The 13,087-nt window shown below is 44.0% G+C and overlaps 1 protein-coding gene across 5 annotated transcripts in view; it reads left to right on the top strand.

Annotated features, from left to right (window-relative positions):
* Positions 1-13,087, top strand: part of LOC126335503 (coiled-coil domain-containing protein 39) — a 424,893-nt gene that overhangs the window by 176,136 nt on the left and 235,670 nt on the right. For all 5 annotated transcript variants that reach the window (XR_007564887.1, XM_049998846.1, XM_049998848.1 and 2 more), the window contains one exon: positions 10,691-10,882. Coding sequence is in view for 4 of the 5 variants with exons in the window: in XM_049998846.1 (XP_049854803.1) it covers positions 10,691-10,882 (192 nt within the window). In the remaining variant the exon portion in view is untranslated. The remainder of the gene's footprint in view (positions 1-10,690; positions 10,883-13,087) is intronic.

Below are 13,087 nucleotides of genomic sequence, written 5' to 3'. Positions count from 1 at the left end.
GGTCAAAGTGTTTGATTACAATCGATCGCGTCAGGCTGTAAGTACTCCACAGTTACACGAAAAATTGGTAGCAGCATCCTTATAAATATATATATAGGTCTATGTCCTTGCTTACATCTGATATAAACTATTCATGAAGAAATTGGTTAAATATTTACTGTGTTTTAGAAAGCACAGAGACATTAGCTACTGGCCTACCTTTTGTTTCTATTCCTTTGATGTATGTTTATTTGATTTGCTTATGTATTTAATAATGTGTGTTAGAGCATGTTGATGGACCAGCCATAGGAATATTTATTTAATTTCAAGTTATTTAAATGTAAATCTAGTATTTTGAATGTGTTTCATTATGTTTGGTAGTGTACGTTGGCTTGAAGACGTGGCAGGAGTGCTCTAGCCAATCACAGCACTCGTTAATGGAGAGACTGTATGGGAGTATGGCACTGGACATGGGAGGTGCTGGACGGAGAGTCCTGGACAGGAATGGACTGGACGCAGACAGTTTGCGCGTGCTTCCTCGAAGCACTCAAGAACACTCTCTTTAAATGCAGCATCCCATTGTGTACGAGGTCTTTCCGCATCACCATGCTATCCCGCTAATGTGCATGTTCCACCAAATCGCTGGTGTACTGCTGTAAACGTTTGCGGGTGTGGGCGATGTCTTGCTGGGCACCGTTCCTCATACAACCGTAGAGCTTCATGCGCTTTACCGTTGGCTAGTCCATAAACAAAAACCATATCTCCTTGTTCTTCAAACGAATACTGTGCCGCCATGCGTACTGTATGACTAAATCGCAAGTGACTTGTGTGTGCTCCGAGGCGAAGCTTACCTATTAATGCCCATGACATGTGGTGGAGACATACAGCAAGACCTATTCGACACGTGTGTATCACTTTTGGCCAGTGACAGGCAAGGAACATCTGTATGTGTGAACTGACAACCATAGTGCTGCGCGTCAACCAACAAATGGCAACAGGGCAATCCACGACCAATCATTGAGTGTGGCGCCAAGTTTCCATAGTAAAAATGGTGCATTTTCGACCTACACAACATTAGTGACACAAATTTTCTCCACTCTCTATATATCTGTGTGTATGTGACGTAAAGCGGAGTGATTGTGTTTATGTCTGGGCTCTTCTCCCAAAACCGTGTACCTATTTCAATCAAATTTGGCACAGTAACAACAGGCCTCACAAATATCGGTACTGTAGTGTTTGTAGTTTTCCAGCACCAATAGGAATGGAGATATGTGCAAAAACGTAATTTTTCCGTGTCCTGAAATATAGATTGCCCTGCATGACAGACATGTTATGTGGGAATAGTATTGGTCTGCCAAATCAACCTGCTGTGCAGGACAACCTGTATGTGAGGGGCAAGAAATGGATTTTTGGGCTCCAACATACAGGCTGCCGTGCATAACATATATGTTATGTTAGAGCACTACTGGCCTGCTTTATTGGCACTGTGTGTAACCTGCCTTGCATGATTGTCATGTTGCAGGAGTAGTATCAACCTGTTTTATTAAACTGTGTTGCAGGGACTACACATACTGATCACCAAGGCTGTAGCCAGGTTGAGATGGGTACAAGGGGTGGTAGACAGAGTGAAGGGGAGGAGGAGATGTACAGAGATAGGGGACAAGGGGGAGATTCATGAGGCAGAGGAAGGTTTAAAGGGGTAGTGAGCAGGCGGAAAAGAAAATGGGGGAAGTGAAGATGGAAGGTGGAGGAGGATATGGTCAGAGGGAGTTGGAAGGAAGACATAGTCAGAGAGAGGGGGTGGAGGAAATGGGCAAAGAGGGGGTGAGAGTTGGGGGGAGAGAGAGAGAGAGAGAGAGAGAGAGAGAGAGAGAGAGAGAGAGAGAGAGAGAGAGTGAGCTGGGGTAGACAGAGGTAGGAGGATTAGGTGGGCAAACAGAGAGGGGAAGAGGTGGACACAGAGAGGGGGAGAAGAAAGTATGTTCAATATATGTGTCAAATGCTTAAGCGTGCGAAGCCATGGGGAAAAGGCTAGTGTGTAAGTAAAGCAAATTGTAAGTACATGTGCCTGGGATCTAATCCCAAACCCTTGAATCGATTTCAATTAAATTTGGCACACAGACAGCAAACCGTGCGAGTATCAGTGCACTGGGGACTGGCGTTTGTAACCTCCTAACTCCAATGCGAGCAGAGATATAGGCAAACATGCATTTTTTTTCCCTGCCATATAGGCTACCTCATGGCTGGTGTGTTGTGTTGGAATTCTACAGACTTGCCTTAGTGACCTGCTCTGGGGGGGCAGCCTACACATCAGGGCCAATAAAACAGTTTCAGTACACTGGCATGTAGATTGTTCAGCTCATCAGCGATACTGTGGCTGTAGTGTTGCCCTACTTCACTGAACAGTTTTGGATGTGCTATACATGTGGATGGGCATGACAGGGGGGGGGGGGGGGGGGGGAGTTTGAGATGGATAAGGAGGGATGAACAAAGAGGGGAACAGTATGGGATTGATAGAGAGAGAAATAGGTGAGAGAGGGTGGACCGAGAGAGGTGGGAGTAGGAGATGAACAATATGAGGGGGCAGGAGGAAATGATTGGGAGAGGGGCAGGAGGAGATGGGCACAGATGGGGGAGGAAGAGAAAGTAGTCAGAAGAGATTGACAGTGAGAGGGGAAGATGATAGGCTGAGAGGGCGGCATGGAAGAGATGGATAGAGAGGGTGTGAGGGAGATATGGACAGTCAGGTAGCAGAAGAAGAGAAGGTTCACAAAGGGGAGCTAGAAGGAGATGGACAGAGTTGAGAAGGGCACGGAGCTAGGAGGAGATGGACAGGGTTGAGAAGGGCACTGATAGAGAGTTGGGAAATGGTGAAGATGATCAGAGAGATGGCTAGGAGCAAATGAACAGTGTGGTGGGAGGAGGAGAGGACCAAGAGTGGGGAAAGAAGGAGCAATGTGCAATATATGCGCAGAGCATGATGCAGATGAAGCTGTGGGGAAAATGGTAATAGATTTACTACATACTAAAGCTGAGCATCCAGGTCCTTAGACCACCGTAGCTCTAATATTTATGAAGTTTCCGACATGCGAAGGTTTTACCAGTCCCATTATGGGCAGTCAAGTAGCCTGCTAGCCAAATGCAGGACAGAAGGGGATGAATAAGGAGAGAGGGGGCAGGAGGTGATGGACAAAGAGGGAGCAGGAGGGATGACAGAAAAAAGGGAGAAGGGAGGGAAGGATAGAGATGGGGAGGATGAGATGGACTGGAAGAGGAGACAGACAGAGAAAGTGTAGAGGAAGAGGAGGTGGACATAGAGGGGGGGGGGGCAGTGGAGATGTACAGAGAGAGGTGGAATGGAGAGATGGTCAGAGAGAGGAAGGAGGAGGGGGAGATGCAGGAGGCAGGTGGGAGATGTAATGGGTGGAAAAGGAAGATGGGGAGGAGGAGATGAACAGAGAGAGGCGAAGTAGTACATGGATAGAGGTAGGGTGAGGCATTTATGTTCGGAGAGAGGGGGTAGACAAGATGTATGAAGAGAGATGGGAGGGGGAGATGAACAGACTAAGAGACTGGGGAGGAAGAGATAGATAGAGATGGGAATATCATTTGGACAGAGACGGAGAGGAGGAGGTACGTGTTCTGCATGACAGGTATGTTGTGTGTGTAGTATCGGAATGTGTTCCAGGGAGTATACATCCAAATAGGCACCGCTGATCAGCAGGTTGGAGAAGGAGATGAATAGTGAGAGTGTTGAGGCTCAGGTGGAATGAAAAAGGGGAGGAGCAGATGGACAGAGAGCCAGGAGAGTAAACTGCACAAATAGAGATGGGAGGATAAGATGGATAGAAAGAAAAGGGCAAAGAAATGGATAGTGAGAGGAGCAGAATGGAGTGGTCTGAGGTAGGAGGTAAACAAAACAGACAGACAGTGACTGAGGAGCAAGAAGTGGACAGAAGAGAGCATAGGACAAAATGGGGGAGGTATAATCAGGGAGGGGAAGTGGGAGGTGGAATGAGCGAGAGGGAGGAGGAGGTGGACTGAGAAAGGGAAAGCTGGAGGTGGTCAGATAGTGAGTTGGAAGTGATGGACAGGGAGAGGGAAGGAGGAAATGAACAGAGAGGGAGGAGACGAGGGGAAGATGGACAGAAGGAGGGGGAGATGATCAGATAGATGGGGAGGAAAATTGGTTGATATAGAAGGGGAAGATGGATGGAGAAAGAATAGATGAGGACATATGCAGAGGGTGAGTTGGAAATGGAAAGAGATTAATTGGAGGAGATGGACAGAGGGAGGGAGTAGGAAGGGATCGACAGAAAGAGAGGAGGAAGAAGAGGGTGGATAAAGGTAGAGGAAGGGGGGAAGAGGAGATAAACAAAGATAAAGGAGAGCCAGTGGAGACAGGTGAAAGATGGAGAGTGATGGTGCACATGTCGAAATGGAATGGTGTGTGAGGAGGCAGGTGAAGTGTTTGTGAGATAGAAGAAAGGGTATCAGGAGGCAGTTGGTAGTGGTAGAGGGTGTTGGTAGGAAGGTGGCAAGGAGTGTGGGAAGGTAGATGGAAGTGGGACAGGGTATGAGGAGGCAGTTGGAAGGTGGCAGGTATGGAGGAGGTAAGGGGAAGAGGGACAGGGTGTGTTGAAGCAGGTGGAAGATGGGGAGAGAAATAAAAGGGGGAAGGTAGATTAAGGAATACATTCAAAGTATTCCTGATCATGCTGATCAAACAGTAGGTATCCAGACATTTATGTGTGCGATGTGTGCAACATAAGCTTAGGTGGTTGAAGTGAAGGGACGAGGAAGAATGGACAAAGCGAGGAGGCTAAGGAGAGGGGCCCAGAGAAAGGGAGGGGGAGACAGACAGAGAGAAGGGAGTAGTGTAGGTGCCAAATGGAAGATAGGGAGTGTTTGTGGAGGCAGGTGGATGAGGAGTGGAGAGATAAATAGAAGGGGAGAAGGTAAATTAGGGGAGAGAACAGACATTTATGTATGAAATACGTGTGAGGTACACATTCACAAGTGAAGCTGTGGTACGCATACCACTTATTCTCTGGAAAGAAGTACTGCAGGAGTATGAATCATCTCCCAATGGTGGAGGAGTGAAAAGGGGGTGACATAAGAGATGAACAGAGAGAGAAGGAAGTAGGAGAAGTTATAGCTGTGAGTGGCCGATGAGCAGTACACGGCAGAGAATAGAGATGCAAAGCTGCCAGAAGGGGTAGCCACTGGAGGTATCACTAATAATGGACAGACAGGACAGACGAACAAGTAGGGGACGACAGACACTATGACTGACCAGGACACAACACGAGGCAAGAAAGCAAGAACTGAAGCGATAAACACGGCGAGACAACAATAATGCAGGAACACTCCAAACAACGACTGTATGTATCTCAACATATGGAACCGGAATGCAGTATGGCTGAGATGCACAAGCGAACTACTGCGAGTACCAGACTGCTGGGGTTGTGCTGTCTGACTGCCTAAATACATGACAGCGGAAACTCGATTGACCACGGACTTCACATGGTACAGAGGATGGCGCACTCGCACGGCAAGGCTTGCGGCTCAGGCGCTACCAGAGCACAGAGACCCCTAGTGGGTATCCAGGTCCATATCCTCTGGTGCACATTCAACTCTTCCACGCCTTCCGACACTAGAGGAGATGAACACACACACACAGAGAGAGAGAGAGAGAGAGAGAGAGAGAGAGAGAGAGAGAGAGAGAGAGAGATACATATTTGGGGGGGGGGGGGGCGGGGTTGATGGACAGAGAGAGTAGTGAGCAGGAGATGGATGGGGAGGGGGGGGGGGGCGCAGGGAGATGTGCACAAAATATGGTACATACATGTATCCAGTTGAATCTATGGGTAAAAAACAAACTATTAGTTTAATAATGAATTGGCTGTTTTGCAGTATCAGTCATAGTTATTAAGATGTTTGGAAATTAAATAATCTATTATTCTTTGTTGAGTTTGCAGTGAATAAAGTGGTAACTCAGTAATTTCATTTGGTACAGTTTAGGTCAAACATCGGTACAAATGAAACTTGGTTGATAGGTATCTTTTTTCACAGCTGCTAGGGCAGCCATGTCTGTATCCTGTCTGGAGTAGCACATTCCATGTAACATGGAGTGCTATAAAGCTTTCATAATATACTCAACTCAATTCATTGATGTGTCTTGCTTTCCTCATTTGTATACTGTTTATGAACTCACTCACAGTCACTATGAAAATTTACATTGCGTTAACAGTTGGTTTTATTTTGCTTAGAACTCAATTCCTATAATCGTATATCAGGCTACATAGTTCTGCAGAGACCACTGAGAGACATAGAGGAAGTGTGTCACTGAGGTTTTGGATGGTACTGACAGGGATGAGGAGCCATGCCGACTCTATTGCTGTAGCAAGCTGCATTAGGATTCTCAATTGAGGAGCCATGGCGTGAACAGCCCGATCAAAGCAGTCCCACACTTTCTCAATTGGACTTAGATCCGAGGAGTTTGGTGGTCAAGGGAGTATGGTAAACTCATCCTGGTGCTCTTTGAACCACACTCTTATGCTGCGAGCTTTGTGACATGTTGCACCATCCTTCTGGTAGATGTTATCATGCTGAGGAAAATCACCTGGCATGCAGGGGTTGAGGGAAATGACCTGGCATGTGGGGATGATAAAGTCCACAAGGATAGATGCATAGTTGTGTTGATCTATTGTGCCTTCCAGAGCGACAAGATTACCCAGAGAATGCTACCAGAGCATTCCTGAGGCCATAATGCTCCCTTCTCCAGCATGGACATATCTGGTGATTGTTGCAGCATCTTTGCTTTTAAATATTTCACACGACACATTAAAAAACCCTTTTGCCTAGTGTAGCATAAAATGTGATTCATCTGAAAAAGCATACTGTTGCCACTCTGTGGACATCCAGTTGTGTACAGATTCCAGCCCTTGTTACCAATGAACAGCAGGCAACTTGGGTGCTTGAACCAAATGTGTGCTGTGGAGGCCCATATGCAGCAACGTTTGCTGAACAGTCATTTAGGAGAGACTGGCAGTAGCCCCTCGATTCATGTGGGGGGTCAGTTGCTCAACAGTTGCACATCTATGTGGCCTTACACATCTCTGTAGCTGTCATTCTCGGCTGTCATCTGTCGCCCATGGTGCACCACACTTGCCTCAGCACCATTTTGCCAGGCACAGCATACTTTAACCTCGGTGGCATGCAAGCAGTTTACAAACTTAGCTGCTTAGGAAATGCTTCTACCCCTGGCCCAAAAGCCAATGATCATGCTCACCTGGACATCAAATAAAGCACTCTGTTTCTGCGTTACTTTATATACCCTCCACTGCTAGTGCTGCCACCTGTCACCTGGGTTACCTGGGATGGTTATTGCATATTGATATTAAATTTAGACAGTGTTCACATTATTGCGACTGGACCATGCCCAAAATATACCAAAATGATTGTATGTAGATTGCTTACATAGGAAAGTATGAGGCATCTGTGGAAAGTAATTACCATTTTGGAAAAAAAAATCATTAAACATTTTTTCAAACTGACACTTTTTTTCCAAAAATGAGCATTTCTTAAACTATTTTTTACATAATTGCTACCATTGTCCAGACGTTTGTCTTCTTCATAGAAAGATGCTGCCAGTGAAGACAGCCCCTGCTGAACATCATTTTTTGCATTGTTATCACTGTCAAAGTGCCTTCCTCCAAAATCCTGCTTCAGTTTCACAAACAAGTAGGAGTCTGAAAGTGGGCTGTATGGCAGGTGATCAGACTGCTCCCAACCAAATTGTTGCATAAGATTTTGGTATAACCAGCAGAATGGGGACTGCACTGTCATGAAGCAACACAATGCCTTGGCCAAAAGTTCCTTTTGTTTTGAACTGTGTACCAAAGTTTCAATTCCTACAAGTTGATGATGAATTTCAGTTGGCTTTTTCTTTATGTTCGAAAGCCATATCACAGAATGCACTTCACAAACAGTGGGCTCAGAGACTGTCTTAAACATTTTGAATGATCAGTAACAAATATGAACGCAACACAATCTGGCTGTAATGGTGTCAGTGGAAAGACAGTGAATGAGAGAGATGGGTGCGAATATGCGGAACTGTGATTCTAGTGCTGTAGTGGTGTTAGAACAAAACAGTAGTTACTTTTCAGACACACATTATATCACATTTGTTGTTAGTTCTGTTGACTAAAAAAAGAAACGAAGTCTTTTATGTGGAGATATGGTTAACAACCACTGAAAAATGAAAATGAATTTACAATTTCAATGTAATATTTCTAATAAGAATCTAGTTTAATAAAGATAAAAAGGAATTTGTGTTTGGTTGTTTAGCAATGTGCTTATTTTTGCTGATTTCTAGTAGGACCATCTTTCTGCTTTTCTTAACAGAATGTAAAACTTCACATTCTACGTCACGTGAGCAGTTTTCTGTTAAAAGATGATCGGTAAAAGTTGAATCTATCTCTCTTAATCTCCAGCTTCTATTGTGCTCAAGTAAGCTAATTACCACAGCTCTACCTGTCTGATCACTATATATTTTTCCACATTGTGTGCATGTGATTTTGTATATTCCATCCTGCACCAAAGATTGCAATTTGTCTTTACTATTGGCTAAAATTTTGGCATTCTGTTACTATAACTCCTCCTGTTCTGTTTCAAATTAATCATGATGTAACATACCAATGACAGATTACGTATTGATTATCTATATGATTATCTATAACACGCCATTGCTGAGACTTGTCCCTCCCCCTCTCCCCTCCTCCCTCCTCCTTCCTCCCTCCTCCCTCCTCCCTCCTCTGGTTGAACACCCTGTGGAACCTGAAAAACATGATATATGAAATCCTTTACCTCCCATGATTTACTCTGTGGTCCTTATTTTCCAAATAGTAAGCTATTTCTCAGTGCATTTTATTAAGATCACATGTGCAGGTGGCGACTATTGGGATGCGTGGCAGACGTGTGGTGTGTCGGGAGGCACTCTCTCAGTTTGCCACTTGCCTGTTCCCCAGGGAAGAGGAGGTGGTTGTGACCTATGTATGCCGGTGGGTGCAGTAAGAGAAGAGTGACTTTTAACCCTTTATTTCCGCCAATACATATCTCCTTTAGCGATGCTACGGCAGTCCTCTGCCGTTGCTTGTCCGCCAGCTACTCAGGAAGTGGATGCTGCACCTCCACCGTCCACACTCGAAGAAGGTGGCACGTGCGTATGTGGCTTACACATGCCGGCCTAGTAGGTTCTAGATCCCCTCCCGCAACTGTGGTGCATCTCTGCTCTCTGACCCGCGATGACGGTTGTCATGTGGTTGAGAAGTGCACTGACCCTGGCTTGCCATGCAGGTAGGCCCCATGGCTCCACTGAAGTGTCAGGAATGCTGATGTCCTGAGCCAAGTCGACATGGAAGACCCCCAGGTCTTCCCATCTGCGCTGGAAGCTGTCAGCAGTGGCGAACTTGTGACTAGGGCTTACAGAGAGGAAGACATCTCTCCAACAGCTCTTGGCGGTGTTGGGTACGAGCAGGAAATCTACAACAGACTTATACCCAGCGTTAATACTATGTCAGGAAATCAAGTAAGCGTGTCCTGTGCACCATGGATCCTTCTGATCAACTCCATTCTGAACTCAAATGCTGGAGTATTTACTGTGTGAAATATTGGCTGGTGTTGACGCAGTGTCACTTGTAATGACTGCATAGGCTTTCCTAATACAAATATATTAGCAAGCCATATCGTGCGCTATTTGCTCAACCCCGTTGTTTTTTACACCAACAGACTGGTCCATAACAATATTCAGTATGCCTTCTTGCATCAGTGTCATGGCCCCTTACTTCACATAACAAGGTGACGTGATACCTCTCATTCGTATTGCTTTACTAAGCTTCTGCTGCTGCTAGCTACCCAGTTCATGCAAAGTGCTGATGTCCTGCTTTCCGCCTGACCTGTTAATGTGATGAAACACTGCCATTTTTATTCAAGCTTGTTGACACCCCTGCAAGGAACACAAGTGAATGAGGTCTCGCAGTTAGGAAATTCTGTGGCCAGTTGCATGATACAGGGTTGGTACGTAACACATGTTAAGATGACAGTGTCGGACTGGAAACACTACACTTAAGAGATTAGAAAAGTTAGCAATGTCTACTGTCAGGGGGTCACTCTTAGTATAACTTCACTTGGTCTATAACACTGCAACTGACACTGCGAAGTTTTCTTATGCTGTGGGCACTGTGAATGACAAGCAGTGACATTCCATGTCCACATGCTTTCTGCTCTGTTTGAAGCACCATGTCTAATACATGAGCTTCATCAGTGTGCCCATTTCCATGTAACTGCCATTTCTCAGACATTCTGCTTCTGTGAACCCCACTAATGGCTAATGGGTCACAAGGTGCTTTTGTGAATACTTTCTGCAAACATTTGTTGTAACCATCTTAGACTTATGCTACGTTGTTGCAGATATGTATTGAATATTGGAACTTAATTTAATATTTGCAAACTAGCTGTGTTTTATAGGTACAATGTATGCGCAATTACCAATGATCATTTACAATAGTGTTGGGTTGCGTGATTTTCATTTTTTCTTCTCTTCAGTATCTGCTCATGGGGTATTTACCATGTATAATACATTACTGAATTACAGCACATTGACATAGAAAGTAATGATTTATATAGTCTGACATGTTTTTGTCTTCAGGAAATGAACTTAATGCGAATAGAAGGAAGAGAAAAGTTATCACTTCTAGAAGAACAAAAAAATTTTTTTGAGAATGAAGTGAGCAATAACAAAGAACTGGAGCACCAAATATCTCTTGTTAATCAAAAATTGTCCATACGTAGAGATGAGAGTGCGAAGCTTGCACAGGCACTGGAGGATTTGATGGGTGAGGTATGTAATACATAGGAGATGATATTGAGTAAGTAATTCTTTATTTTGAATTTATAATATTTTAGGCTAAAATAATAGTGACAGTTATAGAGCTATTTAAAGCTATTTTTAGATACATAATTAGAGTACAGAAGCATCAGTTTCAAATTAATATAGGTACTTAGATGCCAAGATAACATACCTAATAAATACGCAATATTCTTGTAGATATAATAAAATGTTCACTTGACAGCACAAATATTATTGGTAGAAAATCACAGCCACATTCAAATTCTGGAAGGGCACTGCTGGAAGTGAAGTACAACATGCTTTTCTTCTGGATTACATTGAGAACACACAGAAGAGGAATTATTATTTATGCACAAATGGTCCTGTCTGTATTCTACACCTATTCCAAGAAGATGAAAAAGATTTTCTGAAAATAAAATTCACTTTTATTAACTAAGATGAAATACAGGGACCCATTGTCATCGTCTTCTTGTTGTTCTCATTCGGGAGTCGTAGCATGTGGCTGGATCCCATCCCTGACACCACCCCTTTCCTACTTGGGATAAAATTAGTGCATCCCAACTGTCTGTGTCTAGTTTTAGTTCCTTTGAAAGTGTGTGAATGTTTCCTAAAGGGTGGAAGTCATGTAACTGAGGTGAAACGTGGGTACCAGCCAAGCCTGACATTTACCTAGTCAGATGTAGGAAACAGGCTAAAGACCACATGCAGGCTGACCAGGACACTGCCCCTCATCGTTAATCTACCAGGTGAATTTGATCTGCAAGTAGTATGCTAATATGCACAGCTATGCAGGTGGAACTACATAGGCGCTTGAGAGGGAAATTTTTGTTGGTCTTCACTGTAAGTGGATGATAAACTAGTAGGTTACATGTGTAAAGAGGCAGATGTTTGATTTGATGTGAAGTTGCAACAGATTTTTCTGTTTCTTCTGTGCTGTTAGAGACACACATTAGGTGTATGAAAAACATGCCTTTATTCTGATGACGTACAGTTAATTTTCCACAATATATGTAAAGTTTTTGGGCTGTAAATCAGTGAGAATCTCTTGTGGTGGCAAATATAACAGATGGCAGCATTTGCTGATAACCCACCCATATTGAATTTCTCTGTCTTCTGCAAATTTATAATAAGAAAAATAAAGATGTTATGGAGATATCAGACTTTTGGGGAAATATCATCCACACAGTCACAAAGAAAGCAGTGGCAGATAAATGTGAAAACTATCTTATAATTAAATTAACAGCTTATGCCTCAACCTTGCTGGCAGGAATAATGTTCAAAAGAATGGAAAAGAAAATTGGGGATCTGTTAGATGACAACCAGATTTGCTTTAGGAAAGGGAAAGGCAGCAGAGAGAGGCAATTCTGACTTGATAATGGAAAAAAGAAACGCTGTCCAGTCGCATTAATGTAACCACCTCTCAGAAGCCTGAATAACCACCTTTTAAAGTGTGAACACTGTGAGACATGCAGGAAGAGAATCAGTGACATTCTAGTAGGTACCGACAGGGATGTGGAGTTGAGCTGACTTTAGTGATATGGCCAGTTGCACTAGGTTTCTCAGTTGAGGATACCATGATGTGAACAGTCCAGTTGAAGTGATCCCACAGATTCTCAATTGGGTTTAAATCCGGAAAGTTTAGTGGTCAGGTGAGTATATTAAATGCATACTGTTGTTGTTCTGATCATGCGCATACACTGCGAACTGTATGGCATGTTTCTCTATCCTGCTGGTAGATGTCATTGGACAGAAGAAAAGCACACTGCATGCCAAGGTAGATATGATCGGAAAAGATAGATGCATAGTTATACTTTGTTGTGTGTCCGATGGAGCTTAACAGTCATTCATCTGAAAAGGCCATCTGTTGCCACTCAGTTTAAATGGGTGCATGAACCAGGCACCTGCTGCAGAGGCCCATATGCAGCAATGTTTGCTTGATGGTCATTGAGGAGACACTGTTGGTAGCTCCTTGTTTTATTTTTACTAATGTCTGATGACCTAAAAACTGCATGGACACATTTTGAGAGACCAAATTGTGTAACTTCCTTGAGTGAATTCTGGAGCAATTTATCATACAGATGTTACCTCTGCACGTGGTGGCAGTATCCTGCTCCACTGACTGTTCTGCTTTGACTGTTAGTTGAGGTAGCAAGTTATGCCTATCATCACATCATTCATTGTGTGGGATGATAGCCA

The sequence above is a fragment of the Schistocerca gregaria genome, chromosome 2, assembly GCF_023897955.1.
Source record: "Schistocerca gregaria isolate iqSchGreg1 chromosome 2, iqSchGreg1.2, whole genome shotgun sequence".
NCBI lineage: Eukaryota > Metazoa > Arthropoda > Insecta > Orthoptera > Acrididae > Schistocerca > Schistocerca gregaria.
The sequence above is the reverse complement of the archived record's forward strand: the minus strand, read 5'-3'. Positions and strand labels throughout refer to the sequence as shown.